This window comes from Motacilla alba, chromosome 8 (genome assembly GCF_015832195.1).
Source record: "Motacilla alba alba isolate MOTALB_02 chromosome 8, Motacilla_alba_V1.0_pri, whole genome shotgun sequence".
NCBI lineage: Eukaryota > Metazoa > Chordata > Aves > Passeriformes > Motacillidae > Motacilla > Motacilla alba.
Genome location: NC_052023.1, coordinates 22,332,691 through 22,345,376, shown reverse-complemented (window position 1 = coordinate 22,345,376; position 12,686 = coordinate 22,332,691). Strand labels below are relative to the sequence as shown.

The following is a 12,686-nucleotide window of genomic DNA, read 5'->3' as shown; positions in this document are numbered from 1 at the left end:
AACTTGAGGCAGTCTCTAGCCAGAACCAGTTTTTGTGGGGGACTTGCCTACAAAGGCAAGATGTGGGTGTGCAAGTAAATGGGATTTCTAGGTGAAGGTGGGGACTAGTTCCTGGTCCAGGTCCTGGATAGGCCAGTCTGTGCCACCCCCAGCCCCATCTGCCCTTCACAAACAAGGAGAAAGTGCTTGTGGAAATCAGTGGCAGCCTGGCTGTGGTAGCCATGTGCTAATGCACTCCTAGATTCAGAAGGGAGAGAAAAAAGCAAGTACCAGAGTACAAATCCTACACCTTAGGGGAGCACACTTCAACTTACTTAGGTAAAACAGGAGTCCAGAAAAAGCTTATAGGTCTTGAAGCACAAGAATCCTGCAAGCACAAGATTACTCAGTTCTCATCTTCAGGAGGAAAAACACACATCAGAGACTGCACAGAGATCGCTGAAGCAGAAAAAAAAATTAATGTATAGGGGATTGAGGCAAAAACTGGCTCCACAGTGAGCTGTCCATGGCATTGATGTGGCTTGTATGGAAATGCCAGAAAAGCTGAAGCTCAGAGTGGCACTTACAAGGGACAGCAAGGGTCTCAAGAAGGTATTCTATTGCTACACTAGGATTAAAAAAATCAATAAGAAAATGTGGCATGTCACTAAAACAGACAGATGGGGCAGCAGCCCCACATGAAGCTTGAGTGTTTGATGTGTTCTTTGCCTCAAGGTTCATCAACAAGCTGCTGCCTTCATGTCTGCAAATGCCCCTGCTCCTGTCCTGTGCTTACAGCCACACAGCCAGTGTTGTGTGTACATCTAGAGCAAGTGATGGGGGTAAATGAATTCTACTTCCAACAGCTGTTCCACCAAGGGCTTTTTAATTCCTTTTGCTCCAGTTTTCTCTGTAAGAGGAAGGGTATTGCTGTTATATGCACTGTGCAAAGTATTTTTATCAATTTTTTTTTCCACCTAGTTGTTGGCTGGGTTTTGACTAAATAAGTAGAATTTGTCTATTTATGAATGCTTTCATTTCTTCTTCTGTTTTATTCATTCATGTAACTGTTGCAAAAGCCTTGGAAACCCATACAGAGCACCATACATGCTATGATTTCACAGACTGATGAGTTTAGACATAAAAGACAGAAGACACCCTTAGAGTGGCTTTTATATTTAAACAGACTAAAATGGGTGCAAGGCAAACTTTGTCCATAGTCCTGGATTTTCTTCATAGCTGTAGTCACACTTGTTCTCAGGCAGACCCTTAAGAGTATCAATATTTAAGTGTCATAGGAAATCATACCAAGTACTTGGATTTTAATATTCTTAAAATAGTTTTTTAAAAAACTAACTTATCAGTCAATTTGTATGCTTTTAGGTTTCAAATAGTTTTACAGATCCCTTAAAAACTTTTTTTCTATTTGCTGGTTCATATTGTTCCTCAAGTTCAGTCCTTTAGAGGCTCCTTACCTGTGAAGGGAGACATGAGTGCCATTGAGATGTACAAGTCCTTCCTCCAGCTTTTTCATTGTCTATGCCAGTATTGCATCCCTGTGCTGCACTGCTCATCCTCACCCCACAAAGGCCTTTCCCTTCCATCCTCCAGCTCAGACTCAACACTCATTTCCCAAAGCTGAGTGGAGCAACCTGGAGAACACGAGGCCCCCCTAATTCACCTGCTAATAAGAGATAAAGAACACATACATACCTTTCCTGTGGGCTTTCCTCAAGTCCATACTTGCTTTCCTCTTTCAACACACCTTGGATATGCCAGCTGTCCTCTCTCACACTGTACTTGAAATAATGTTGTGCCAGATTCTGCTCCAAAATGGTTCTGTTTACAGTAAAATCCAATATAATCCCCATGGTAAAAGTAAACTTGGTCTGCATAGAATGCTTGCAGCAGCACATTATTCTTCTCCATTTCAGTTTTTGACAAAGTACACGGCTCTAAAAAAGAGAGACTTGATCACTGCTAATAAATTGATTCCTTTTGGAACAGACTATTTTGACCGGGCTACACTAAAACTGCTAATTATTTCCTATTGTCTTATTATACTGCAGGCATATCATAGTTAAGGAAATTAAAAAACCACCAGCTGAGCTTAACTTGCGTCTATTTAAACTTTCATATGTCACTGAAGACACGGAAATTGAGACTTTAAAGTTCTAGCTGACAACACTCAATTCATAAATTATAAGGATCTGATTTTAGAGACAATTGGGGTTGTTCAGCCTGGCAAAAAGAAGGATCCAGGGAGACCTCATTGCACCCTTCCAGAGCCTAAAAGGAGCTTATAAGAAACATGAAGACAGACTTCTCAGTAGGGCCTGGAGCACTAGGACAAGGGGTTATGGTTTTAAACTACAAGAGGGTAGATTCAGCCTAGACATAAGGAAATCATTGCCACCAGTGAGAGTGGTGAAACACTGGAACAGTGTTCCCTATTTTCCCTTTTCCCAGAAAGGCAGTGGTTGCCCCTTTCCTGGGAAAGGCCAAGGTCGGGCTGGACAGGGCTCTGAGCAACCCTGCTCATTGCAGGGGACTGGACTAGATGGCCCCTTCCAGGTCTACCAGGCTACCACTTCCTTGAGGCTATGAATTATATAGAAAAATAAGTTCTTCTTTATCTTGTTTATCACACCTACCTATACAAACTGGTGGCGAGGTCCATTGTCCTTCAGAGCAGTAGATCCTCTCAGAGCCTTGCAAAAAATGATAGTCAGAACAAATATACTGAACTGAAGAGCCACTGTCATACTGGGGCAGTGCTGGGACAGTAAGAGCTCCATTTGCAATAGTGGGTGGAGAGCCACATTTTTCTGTAGCAGCTGCAACAACAATAGAAACATTTAATAATAAGAAACTAACAAATTGACTGCTTTCTCATGAATTAAATGAACACGAAGGCTTTCTTTTTACAGCTCTCTTTCTACAGAGCTTTCAGTTTCCTGGGCTCAGAGCAGAGCTTCCCCCTCCCTTCTACAGCCCTGCACAGCAAAGGAAGGTGCATCACTTTTCCAAGCTTGGCTATATTCAACAATATAGCTGCCTTGTGCATCTGTATTGTTGAACCCTAAGCACTGATTATTTACAACAGGCTCCAGGCCCACACTAAAAGCAAAGCAAATAATTTCTAAATAGGTCTAAGATTGATTAATTAAAACTGCAATAAAAAAATTACTGCTTTACCTTGAATAACACATTTTGGATAATTCAGTCTGCCTTGGTCACACTGTGTCCTCCCAGGAGATGCAATGGCAGTCTGGAGAAAACTATATCCCTGTTTACATTCAAACTCTACGAGATCTCCATGGAGGAAAACTAATTCTTCCCGTCTCCATTTCAATGTTAAGTTGTTGCTGTCCATATCAGTGGTATTAAGAGTACATGGTTCTAGGAAATAAAAGTGTATTTTGATAAAAAGCCACCTTAACTGGTTTCTTAGCTCCCTTTTGTAGGAGTGAAGAAAGAGAACCCCATGTCAATAATTCCAAAATGCTTCTGAATCTTGCAAGACAAAGAACTACAGTGGCACAAAAAAATGGCAAATGGAAAGAAATGGTCTGAAGTGACAACAAAAACCAAACACGTGCAAAAGGAATGGATGCTTTGTGACAGGTTCTTGAAACCCAGTGCCAGGATCACACTGGGGAGTGTAGCTTTCCATTAGATGATTAACCTCGTTAACTGCTGAAACCACTGTTCAACGTCAATAAAGCCTACAAAAATAAGTTTCTACAAGTTCCATGAGAATCATTGGCTGATAAAGGCCCTTACTGATGCTTTGCTGACAGAAAGGCAAGGAGAACTCAGTTATTGGCAGTCTGTTGACAGCGGGGTAACACCAAGTTCACATGGAATTTTCCTGAAGCTCAGTGTAACACCAAATTCACCTTCAGGAATTTTCCTGAAGCTAACATCTGCATGTGCTCTTTCTGGTCCATTTAGGTGAGTGTGTAAAAGAAATCTCAGAAAACATGCAAAGGATGATGGGCTTATTGGGATGCTAACGAGACAAATAATGCTCACAGGAAGTGAGATCTCATTATTTCACAGGATTTGTTAAATTTGAGTACTCAGATCCAAAAATGCTGACCTGGACCTTTCTAGATGAAGTCTAGATGAGGTAACTTCTGTTCATTTAGAAATATGCAATTAAAACTGAACTGATTGTGTATTTTCATTTTCATGGTAGATTACAAACTGAGAGGTGAGCCAATTTAACACAGGATGTTAGTAAAATTTAATTATTTCATTAGAGGAAGGAAGGAAAGATAAACAAACAACTCTTGTTTGTATTCCTGCTAGCACTGGTAATTTTCTAGTGGGAGTTCTATACATTGTTTTCAGCAGCATACATAAAAGCAGCACAGAAAAATTTGGAAGTCCACACCAGCATGAAACAACAGATATAATGACACATAATTAAAAAAAAAAAAAAAAGCCTGAAAGTTTAAAAACAAAAGTCCAAGAAGCCATTGCTAATTCTTTGTTAATTGTATCTAAAAGCCATTTTGGGAATGGCCACACCATTCCTTCTAATCATCTATTGAAAGACAGGAAGAAATTAACTGATGGACAATATGGAGGAAAGAAATTGGAGAATCCTCCCAGGAATTCTATAAACTAGAATAGCTCACTCAGGAAACAGAAGAATCTATTTAATTGGGTGGTTTTAAGAACAGGCCAGAGGACACCCAGCAGGAAAGGCCTGCTAAAAATTTAATTTTGGTTCATGCTCATATTTCTGGAATCTGTATTAACTCCAACAAAAGAGAAAAGATGGTAATGAAAAGATTATTCAGAGGTTCCTCCCAATTTTCCCTTTTTATATTATATATGACAAACAAACCTTGCTTTTCCTTCCAAGACTTACCTAAGCAGGTTGGTAGTTCTGTCCAGTTTCCAAGGTGACAATAAACAGTACTGGGCCCATCCAAAAAGTGGTAATGCTGACAACCATATTCTACCCAGGAACCATTTTTGTAACTTGCCAATAATGGGCCCAGGACAGCACCATTTTTAATCACAGGTGGAGAGGCACAGTCTTGCTGCATTTCTGATATGGGTAGAGAGAAAGGCAATTAGATCTTGATTAGATTACAACATATTAACACTTGCCTTTTTGAATTGCTGACATGCATTTTATTTCCCTCCACACTTTACATACATGCCTATTTTTGACTCTTGCTGGTTTACACTCAATACAAATTAGTTCTTTTTATGTGATGTAGACCATCTTATTTGTTACTTGAAATGTTTCATCTATGTGTGGTTCAAAAAAACCCTCCTTGTAAATATTAATCAAAGGAACAACAAAATACTCATGAATTTGCATGTCCAAATAATCCTAAAGGGTACAAAATGACTGAAAGTAAATGCTCTGTATGAAATAAAAATTACAAATACAGAGCAGGCTTATTGGTGTACTTTAGAAATAAGCAACAATGCACTTTTATTTATTGGCTACATTGACATCTGTAGCCCATGCAAGCATTTTAAAGAATAAGGAACTGTCCTATAGCAAAAGAATAAAAGTAGTCATCAAATGGCTACATTTGGATGGGAGAGTCCCTTCTAAAAAGAAGAGCAATGTTCACCTACTCATATCTTCATTGTGATGTGTTTGGCTTGTCCTTATTTCTGCATCTGCCTCGAGTGGTGGTGGTGCTGTCCCAGATTCCTGTTTATCCACAGCTCCTGTAACCAGAGCAGAGACTCAGAACCAGTTTTCACAGATACAGCTCGTTCTAAAGTACTAAAACAGACAGACATGATGCACTGTAAAATGTAATAATCCCAGTTTTCCAGGGAAGATGTCACAGGTGGCAGCTGAATTCACCTAGTTCATCCTTCTTAATCTGGGAACCACAGATTGCCTGCAAAATATGCATCACTTTGCCTCTCAAGCCTTTTAAGAGAGGAAGGATGAAGTTTTGCAGATACAGAAACTGAGACACTCTAGAAAATTAAGGCATGGGTTGAAGCATCATTTCAGTTCAGTTGTCAGCCTCCACAGAAGTAACTCACCAATACAGATAGAGGGTGATGTCCATTTTCCCCCTTCACACTGGATTTCCTCGGATCCTCTCCTTCCCAAGGTACACTGTACATTAACTTTGTCTCCATTATGATATGTTCTTCGGGTTCTGCTGATATGGCCATGAGGGAGTGGTGGTGGAGGACATTTCTTTTTTACATCTGAAAATAAAAAATTGCATATTGTTTTCTCTCTTACCAAAACCACATACACAATTAAGCTTACCATACACAATGCAGCCTATCACTCAAAAGGCTTTTTTTTGGCTGAGCTGGAGTAATTTCTTAATAAAATTTTCTTAATTTTCCTAATACAATGGGAGACCCAAACCAACGAGGGATTTTGCATTACACAAATATAAAACAGAAGTACTATGTCATTGTACTGCTATAAACAAATTTGTAATTTCTCCACAGAGACTTAATAAAATGTTCTTTGTAGGACTCCAGGAAATAGAGATTTCCCATACCCTCCATTCATATAATATTTAAAGCAGATTATGTATTAATTCTAATGCTACAGAAGAAGCAATAACCATAGCCCATTTCCTATCTCCAAATTAAGTTTGTGATTACTGTATCCTCAAAAGTAGATTTAGGCCTTGTTTTCATCTTCCTTAGCATCTCCACCTTCTCTGCACTCACTCAAGAAAAGTTCCTGAAGTGTCATGAGAATAAACACAGGGCTGGAGTCTAAGCTGTAGTAAAGGCTGTTTTGTGCTGCTTCCTGCTCTGTTCTATATCTCAACTGGTTCACCTTTCATTATTCTGGAACTTTCTTTACTGAGACTCTCCATTATCCCCCAGGGACTGGGGAAGTGATAGCAATTGCTAAAGGTGTGTTTCTGTCCTCAGGACAGCCTTTTATTTAATCTGTTCAAAACAAGTAAAGCCTGGGGAGGCTGTATAACTCTGAAAAGTACCACAAGCTAAGGAGGACCTCACTACAAACTTTAATGCCTCTCAAGAGGTACATCCTCATCCCACAAGGCAGGAGTAAGCAGGCCTGCTTAATCCTTCATGTATTCTGAACAGTTTATTGAGCTTCAGGGTCAAACAAATTCCCTCTAACTGTTGATACCTGCTTCTCTGAGATACAACTTGGACAGGCAACAGTAAGAGACAGTATCTGTCCTGCTGTTAGAGTTCACTGAAATGTAGTTCCAATTACCATTGCCTCCCCTTCCTGCTGCCTTGGCTCCCTGCCCTTTGACTAACACTTGATTTACATTTAGGCTACAAACTGTATTTTTATTTTGTATTCATAAAGCATTTCTTGAAAGAAGGTATGAGCTTTTCTCTAAGAATTTGACACAGTAAAACTATAAAAGCAGGGTACCTTCACACACTGGAGGGTCTGGATACCACCCAAAATTATAGCATTGAATTAAGTCAAATCCGGTGACAGAATAGTGTTTGTCACAGAAAAAGTGAACGACATCTCCTTCTTCATAGGCTTGCTTCACAGGATAGAAACCTCCATGAGCTACTTCACTCAAGGTGGAGCAAGTTATCCCTGGGAAGACAACACAGCAGTGAAAACGCAGCAGGCTCCCTGCAGCAGGTGGATTTCCCGTGTCAGTGGAGGAGTCTCCAGGCTGACGTACTGGTGCAGCTGGGGGCCCGGGCCCAGCCGTGGCGCAGGCACAGCGCGGTCTCGGCGGCGCTCCCGTCGGCGCTGCGATATCCCGGCTGGCAGCGGTACCGCAGCGTCCCGTTCGGCCGCACCTCCCGCGCCGCCCCGGAGTAGCTGCCGTGCTCTAACCGGGGCACCTGGCACGACTCTCAAACAAAGAAAGCACAGGCGTGATGTTAACTGCTCTTTTTGCTGGGAGTATTCCAAAGCTTCCCTTAGATACACTTTCAAAGTGGCCATAGCCCAGCCAAAATGATGAATAACTACAAATGCAGGTGTTGGCACAAGTTTTCCACTCATCATTTGGAACAGAAAGTTTGTATGGGAATGGATTTCTTTGAAACAGTGTGATTTAATCTCTACTGATTCACTTTACATGTATCATTTTACAAACGCACAAAACCAGCAGCATGTGAAACCTGACAAGTTTTTCCCCAGAGGTACAGCTGAGAACCTGCTTTAGGAGCACTTAAATGACAGCCTGTCATAGGCAGCTTGGCCCCACAGGTACAGAAAGGACAGGGGAATTATATACTTCTGCAACAGATTAGAAAGGAGAAAAAGGCAGAACACTACCAAGTGTTTTAGTACAGCTTGGCTGGAAGGACCATCCTTGTGGCTGACACTGCACTGTATCTTCAGTGGCCCCACTTGGGGTGTGGTAGCCTGGATTACATTTGTATTGCAATTTCTCATGGATTTTGAAGTCCATTTCTGTACTGTAAAAAGAGCCATTTTCCAAAACAGGCTTGGTGCATTTTCCTGAAGGAAAGAAGACAGCTTGGTTAGAAAGAAAGAATGGAATATTTTTGTTCTCCTGCAAGCAAAAGAAGGGGTTTGTAGCTATACTGGTCTAATCTGACTTTCTCAACCTATTGAAGAAACTCTGCTCCAATCATCAAACTATACATCAAACCCCCACATGGTAACCACATGGAATACAGCCAAGGGATCTAGAGCTAGGGAGACTCAAGAAGTTACACATCTAAGGGAAAATCAATAGTTTTCTCAGACTAAGAAAACTGGAAAACTTTATATTCTTATAAAAAAATATAAATGGGTAAATGCCCTTAAAATATGTATTATTGTAAAAATATTCCAAATATAAACTTATGTAGTCTCAACGTAAATAATACATTTTATCCCTTCTGTTAAGCAGCTTTTTTTCCTCTATGTCCCAGGAAAACCAGCCAGGAAATGCTCCTGCTGGAAGCAATGAGGGGATGAATAAAGCTAACTCACTGTAGCATTGTGGCACTGGAGACCATCCTTTTGCTGTACAAGTTATTCTTCCATCTTGAGTCCCACTTTCAGTTGTGTAACCAACCATACAAGAATAGGAGAGCTTTTTTCCTTTATTCATTGGGAAATAGTAACTTTTGAAACTGTAATAGTACTGGGCAAGGTTTCCATTTTCTATCTGTGGCAAGTCACAAGGTATATCTGCAAAAAGATCAGTACATTTCCCACTACAAATTTCAACCCAGATATGAATGTTTTTGCATTAACTTATCTAATATCAGCTTGACTGATTCAGGCTTTCAAACAAGAATGAAATTCTGAATATTTACAAGCATGAAGGGCCTTTTGAGACCTGCTGAAATGAATAAATACTACAGTTTTATCAGCTTTTGCTCTTAGGGTTCACAAGAATATCAGCTGTAGAATAAAACCTCCTAATGTGAACTGGAGAAAACTGATGCAGGACACCTTCATTTTACTCTATTTTGCCCAGAAACATGAGAACCCTTTGCTGCACAAACACACCAATGCCTACCGTAAAATTCAGTGACAAGTGTCAGGATTAGCAGTGCCTCAGCTCCTTAATTCAGAAAATGTTACCAGAAAAGTAAGATAAGCTGCTAGGAGGCAATATAGGAGTTAGGCTTGCTTAAGAAAGGGAATTTAAGAACAGTCAACAGAAAAGAAGCAAGAAATGGAGATTAAGGAAATAACAAGCAAAATGGCAATTAAAAAAAACCCAAAACAACAATGCCCAGTAACAGGAGAAAACCTTTTTAAGGAGTAGTGCTGAATATGACATTAGGTTACCTAAGAAACTCCAAAATAACAAAACCCAAAAACAACAACCAAAAGAAGAAATCAGTGCTGAAAACAGGGATAGAAAAATGCAGGACTACCCTACATTAACTTCTGCAGGTTCCATTTAACTTCCAATATTTTGCTTTGTAACAAAGTGAAAAATACTTCAATCCCCAAGGCACTTCAAGACATGAAATGTTTTAATAGTACCAAATTTGAAAGAGTAGATATTCTAATAGTACAACATTCCTAAAGGAATTTCTTCTGAACCAAAGACTGAACATTTCAATATGACAGCTTTGAGGTTTAGACAGGAATCAGCCATGTCACAACAGAATTGGATTTAAATTTAAAAAGCAGTGTTTACTCAGTAAAGAGATGAAAGACATTGCATTTAAGTTACCAAGACTGCATACTCTAGATTCAATGTACAATAAAATTCAGAGTATTTACCTTCTGCAAAGAGTTTCCTTGTACACACCACAACTAGGAAGATAAAATAGCTTTTAAATCTCATCTTCTTTGCTGTCTCCATCTACAGTTTCCACCACCTGTGAAAACTCCCTAAGTATTACTTTTGTAAATAATTAACTGAATTTTCAAAGGTATTCAACAAATGCCTTAATGTCTATGGTATTTTGTAACAAGTTAATTCAGTGGAAAAACCATTTTCATTTATATCAGTTCTCCAAATACCTTAGCACCAGACTGGCAGGATTCTACTTCATTTGACATGCTTTGCCACCTGGAATTTATCATTTTACAGTGAAATCAGGCAATGAGCTTATGGAACTATTTAAGCTTGCTGATTACTGTTCCACTCACAACCTCCAGAGTCCCAAGTTAAGTTAAGTGTAAAGGGCATTCTCTTATCAGATTATTTACCTTGGCTGAAATCAGAGGAAATAGACAATTCCCCCATCCTCCAGCCTAGCCCCTGAGTAAATCAGGCAGTTGCATGGTATAGATATTCATGATTTTGGAATTTCTTACATGAACAATATAGCCACTATTATTATCTGAGTTGTGTTGAATAGAGCAAGCTTCTTCCAAGTATTTAAAAAAAAAAAAACAAACCAAAAAAACAAAGAACATAATTTACAGTTACCTCACTGACTAATAGCTATTAGATGATTTAGCATCATTAGAGATATAATGCTTAAATTTGGGAAGAGGAGGGTATAATTTTACAATTTGCATTATCTTGGCCTTTCTCTGAGAAAATGCAATTCTGAGAATGCAGAAGAGAACTGAATGAACAGGGAATGCTGTGATGAACACAATCTCTTCAGCCAGAGGAGATGCATGCTTGTATGTATTGCTCACTTGATAGGAAGAAAACTCACACATCACCTTCTTCAACATGCCAGGTCAGAAGTTCTAAATTCACCCTTACAACACCCCGTTGTTCCATCGCTATCTTGCAATGTTTTCAAACCAGAGAAATTGTATTTTCTTTTCTTGCTGCCATACATGATCCCTCAAGACATTACTACAGTAGACTCAAGCTCCCCAAAACCAGCCAGTTTTGAAATCCACAGCCCAAGCCTCCCTTTCTACACCTCTCTAGATCAGACATTACTGCCCCCCACAAACAGCTGCTTTTAATAGAATTCTACAATATCTAATCAGAGTGAAGAATCCCATTTGTAATATTCACAGTTGTGGGACAAAAATATATTACTGCACCAGTGAAATTTCCAGTAAAATCCAGTTGATTGATTTTATTGTACAATTGCTTTTGATAGTACAAAATAGGTTTTCAAAACTGTATGCAATACAAGAAGTTACCAAAATGTTAATGTTAATCTGAAAAAAACATTTCCGACGGTAGTTTAACACTTTTGTGCTTTTTTAAAAAAAATCATTTATCCATTTACTACATACATACTGTACAAATATATCTTCCTATACATCATTTACATTTCAGTAGTAGGCAATACCAAGCGTGTCCATCACCATCAGAATTGCTTGCAGAGGATCCACGACTTCTTGCATGTTATCTTTCCTCAAGACCCAGTCTGGTTTAATCCTGTGAAAAGATTAGTGGCTTGCATTAAAATATTTCAATGTCACAGCAGAAATAGAAGACTAATTTTTAAGCACTTACCTTGAAACTGTTTTTATTCTTAGAGGAGTGACTGGAACAGAGGAGCTCCCACCTAAGGCAGTGTTTGTTTTCTGCTTCACAAGTGTTCTCTCTGCATCCATCCTGTGTTTCCGAGCCGTGAGCTTATAGAGGCTCTGGATGCAAGAAACAGTCCTCGGCATGCCTCGGATTTCCTGAGGAAAGGTGATAACAGCACACGGTCAATACTGCAAGTTCAAAAGCAGCTTAAATAAAGAAAATATGAGTGTGTTCACCATTTTGGAAATTCATTTTTTTAAACTAGAGTTCAGTTGAAATTACTGTTACAGCCATAACCAGTACGGGAGAGAAAAAAAATTACAACCACCACCAAAACATGCAAGAAAAGTATGTTAAACCATTAACCCCAAAATATTTAGTTCTTACCAAAGCTCTTTTAGAGTCCTTTGAAAGGATGGCCAGCAAACAACAGGTCTTTGTGAAAATGCTTCCTCCTTTCTCTGAAACTTTGTCCCCAGCTTTGCTTCTGTACATTTGCAGTAGGTCTAGTAAAGTATCTATAGAATTTTCAGCTTCATAAACTGCTCGAGTAGTTCTTTCATACTGTTAAACAAGAAAGAGACGAGAGAGCTTCTATAGACAGATCTTTAAAGTATCCTTAGTTTACAGGTTACTATTTAGAGGTTAGAGGAAAAAGCAAAGCCCAGGTTCTCCCCTAGAACAAATTCGTAGATGAACAAATTTGTAGATGAACTGGTATCCAAGCAATACAAATCACTTCTGTATTTACACAATTGTAACAGATTATAAAAAGGTGCCTTTTGTGCTTCCTCCCTTGTTTAGAAACCTATAGAATCTGATTCTATATTTATAATAAAGAAATAAATTAGA

General features: G+C 39.2%; 2 protein-coding genes across 6 annotated transcripts in view; both read right to left on the bottom strand.

Annotated features, from left to right (window-relative positions):
* Window positions 1-30: 30 nt before the first annotated feature.
* LOC119703896 (coagulation factor XIII B chain-like) lies at window positions 31-10,519 on the bottom strand. Of its 5 annotated transcripts, none has more exons than XM_038144369.1 (13): window positions 10,403-10,519; window positions 10,160-10,257; window positions 8,906-9,106; window positions 8,240-8,425; window positions 7,635-7,811; window positions 7,367-7,543; window positions 6,019-6,189; window positions 5,593-5,688; window positions 4,865-5,047; window positions 3,178-3,381; window positions 2,634-2,816; window positions 1,693-1,934; window positions 31-889 (listed from the first exon to the last, which is right to left on the bottom strand). In XM_038144369.1, the coding sequence occupies exons 2-12, from the start codon at window positions 10,239-10,241 to the stop codon at window positions 1,711-1,713; spliced, it is 1,884 nt and encodes a 627-aa protein (XP_038000297.1). In that variant the 5' UTR covers window positions 10,242-10,257; window positions 10,403-10,519; the 3' UTR covers window positions 31-889; window positions 1,693-1,710. The 5 variants fall into 5 exon arrangements, with proteins under 5 accessions (XP_038000297.1, XP_038000295.1, XP_038000296.1 ...); XM_038144367.1 differs by having other exon boundaries at window positions 849-1,454; XM_038144368.1 differs by having other exon boundaries at window positions 849-1,247.
* Window positions 10,520-10,728: 209 nt separating this feature from the next.
* ASPM (assembly factor for spindle microtubules) overlaps window positions 10,729-12,686 on the bottom strand; it is a 28,572-nt gene continuing 26,614 nt past the window's right edge. Inside the window, exons 27-29 of the mRNA XM_038144363.1 lie at window positions 12,222-12,398; window positions 11,817-11,989; window positions 10,729-11,738 (exon numbers count right to left, since the gene is read on the bottom strand). Of these exons, the coding sequence (XP_038000291.1) occupies window positions 11,633-11,738; window positions 11,817-11,989; window positions 12,222-12,398 (456 nt within the window). The 3' untranslated portion in view covers window positions 10,729-11,632. The remainder of the gene's footprint in view (window positions 11,739-11,816; window positions 11,990-12,221; window positions 12,399-12,686) is intronic.

Excerpts from the sequence above, each read along its gene's own strand:
- LOC119703896 (XM_038144369.1), bottom strand. The coding sequence starts at position 10,241 with ATGGAGACAGCAAAGAAGATGAGATTTAAAAGCTATTTTATCTTCCTA. Across the intron at positions 7,812-8,239 it reads AAGCTGTACTAAAACACTTG|AGTCGTGCCAGGTGCCCCGG; the intron begins GTAGTGTTCTGC and ends TCTTTGTTTGAG. Across the intron at positions 2,817-3,177 it reads TCCAAAATGTGTTATTCAAG|CTGCTACAGAAAAATGTGGC; the intron begins GTAAAGCAGTAA and ends TTGTTGTTGCAG.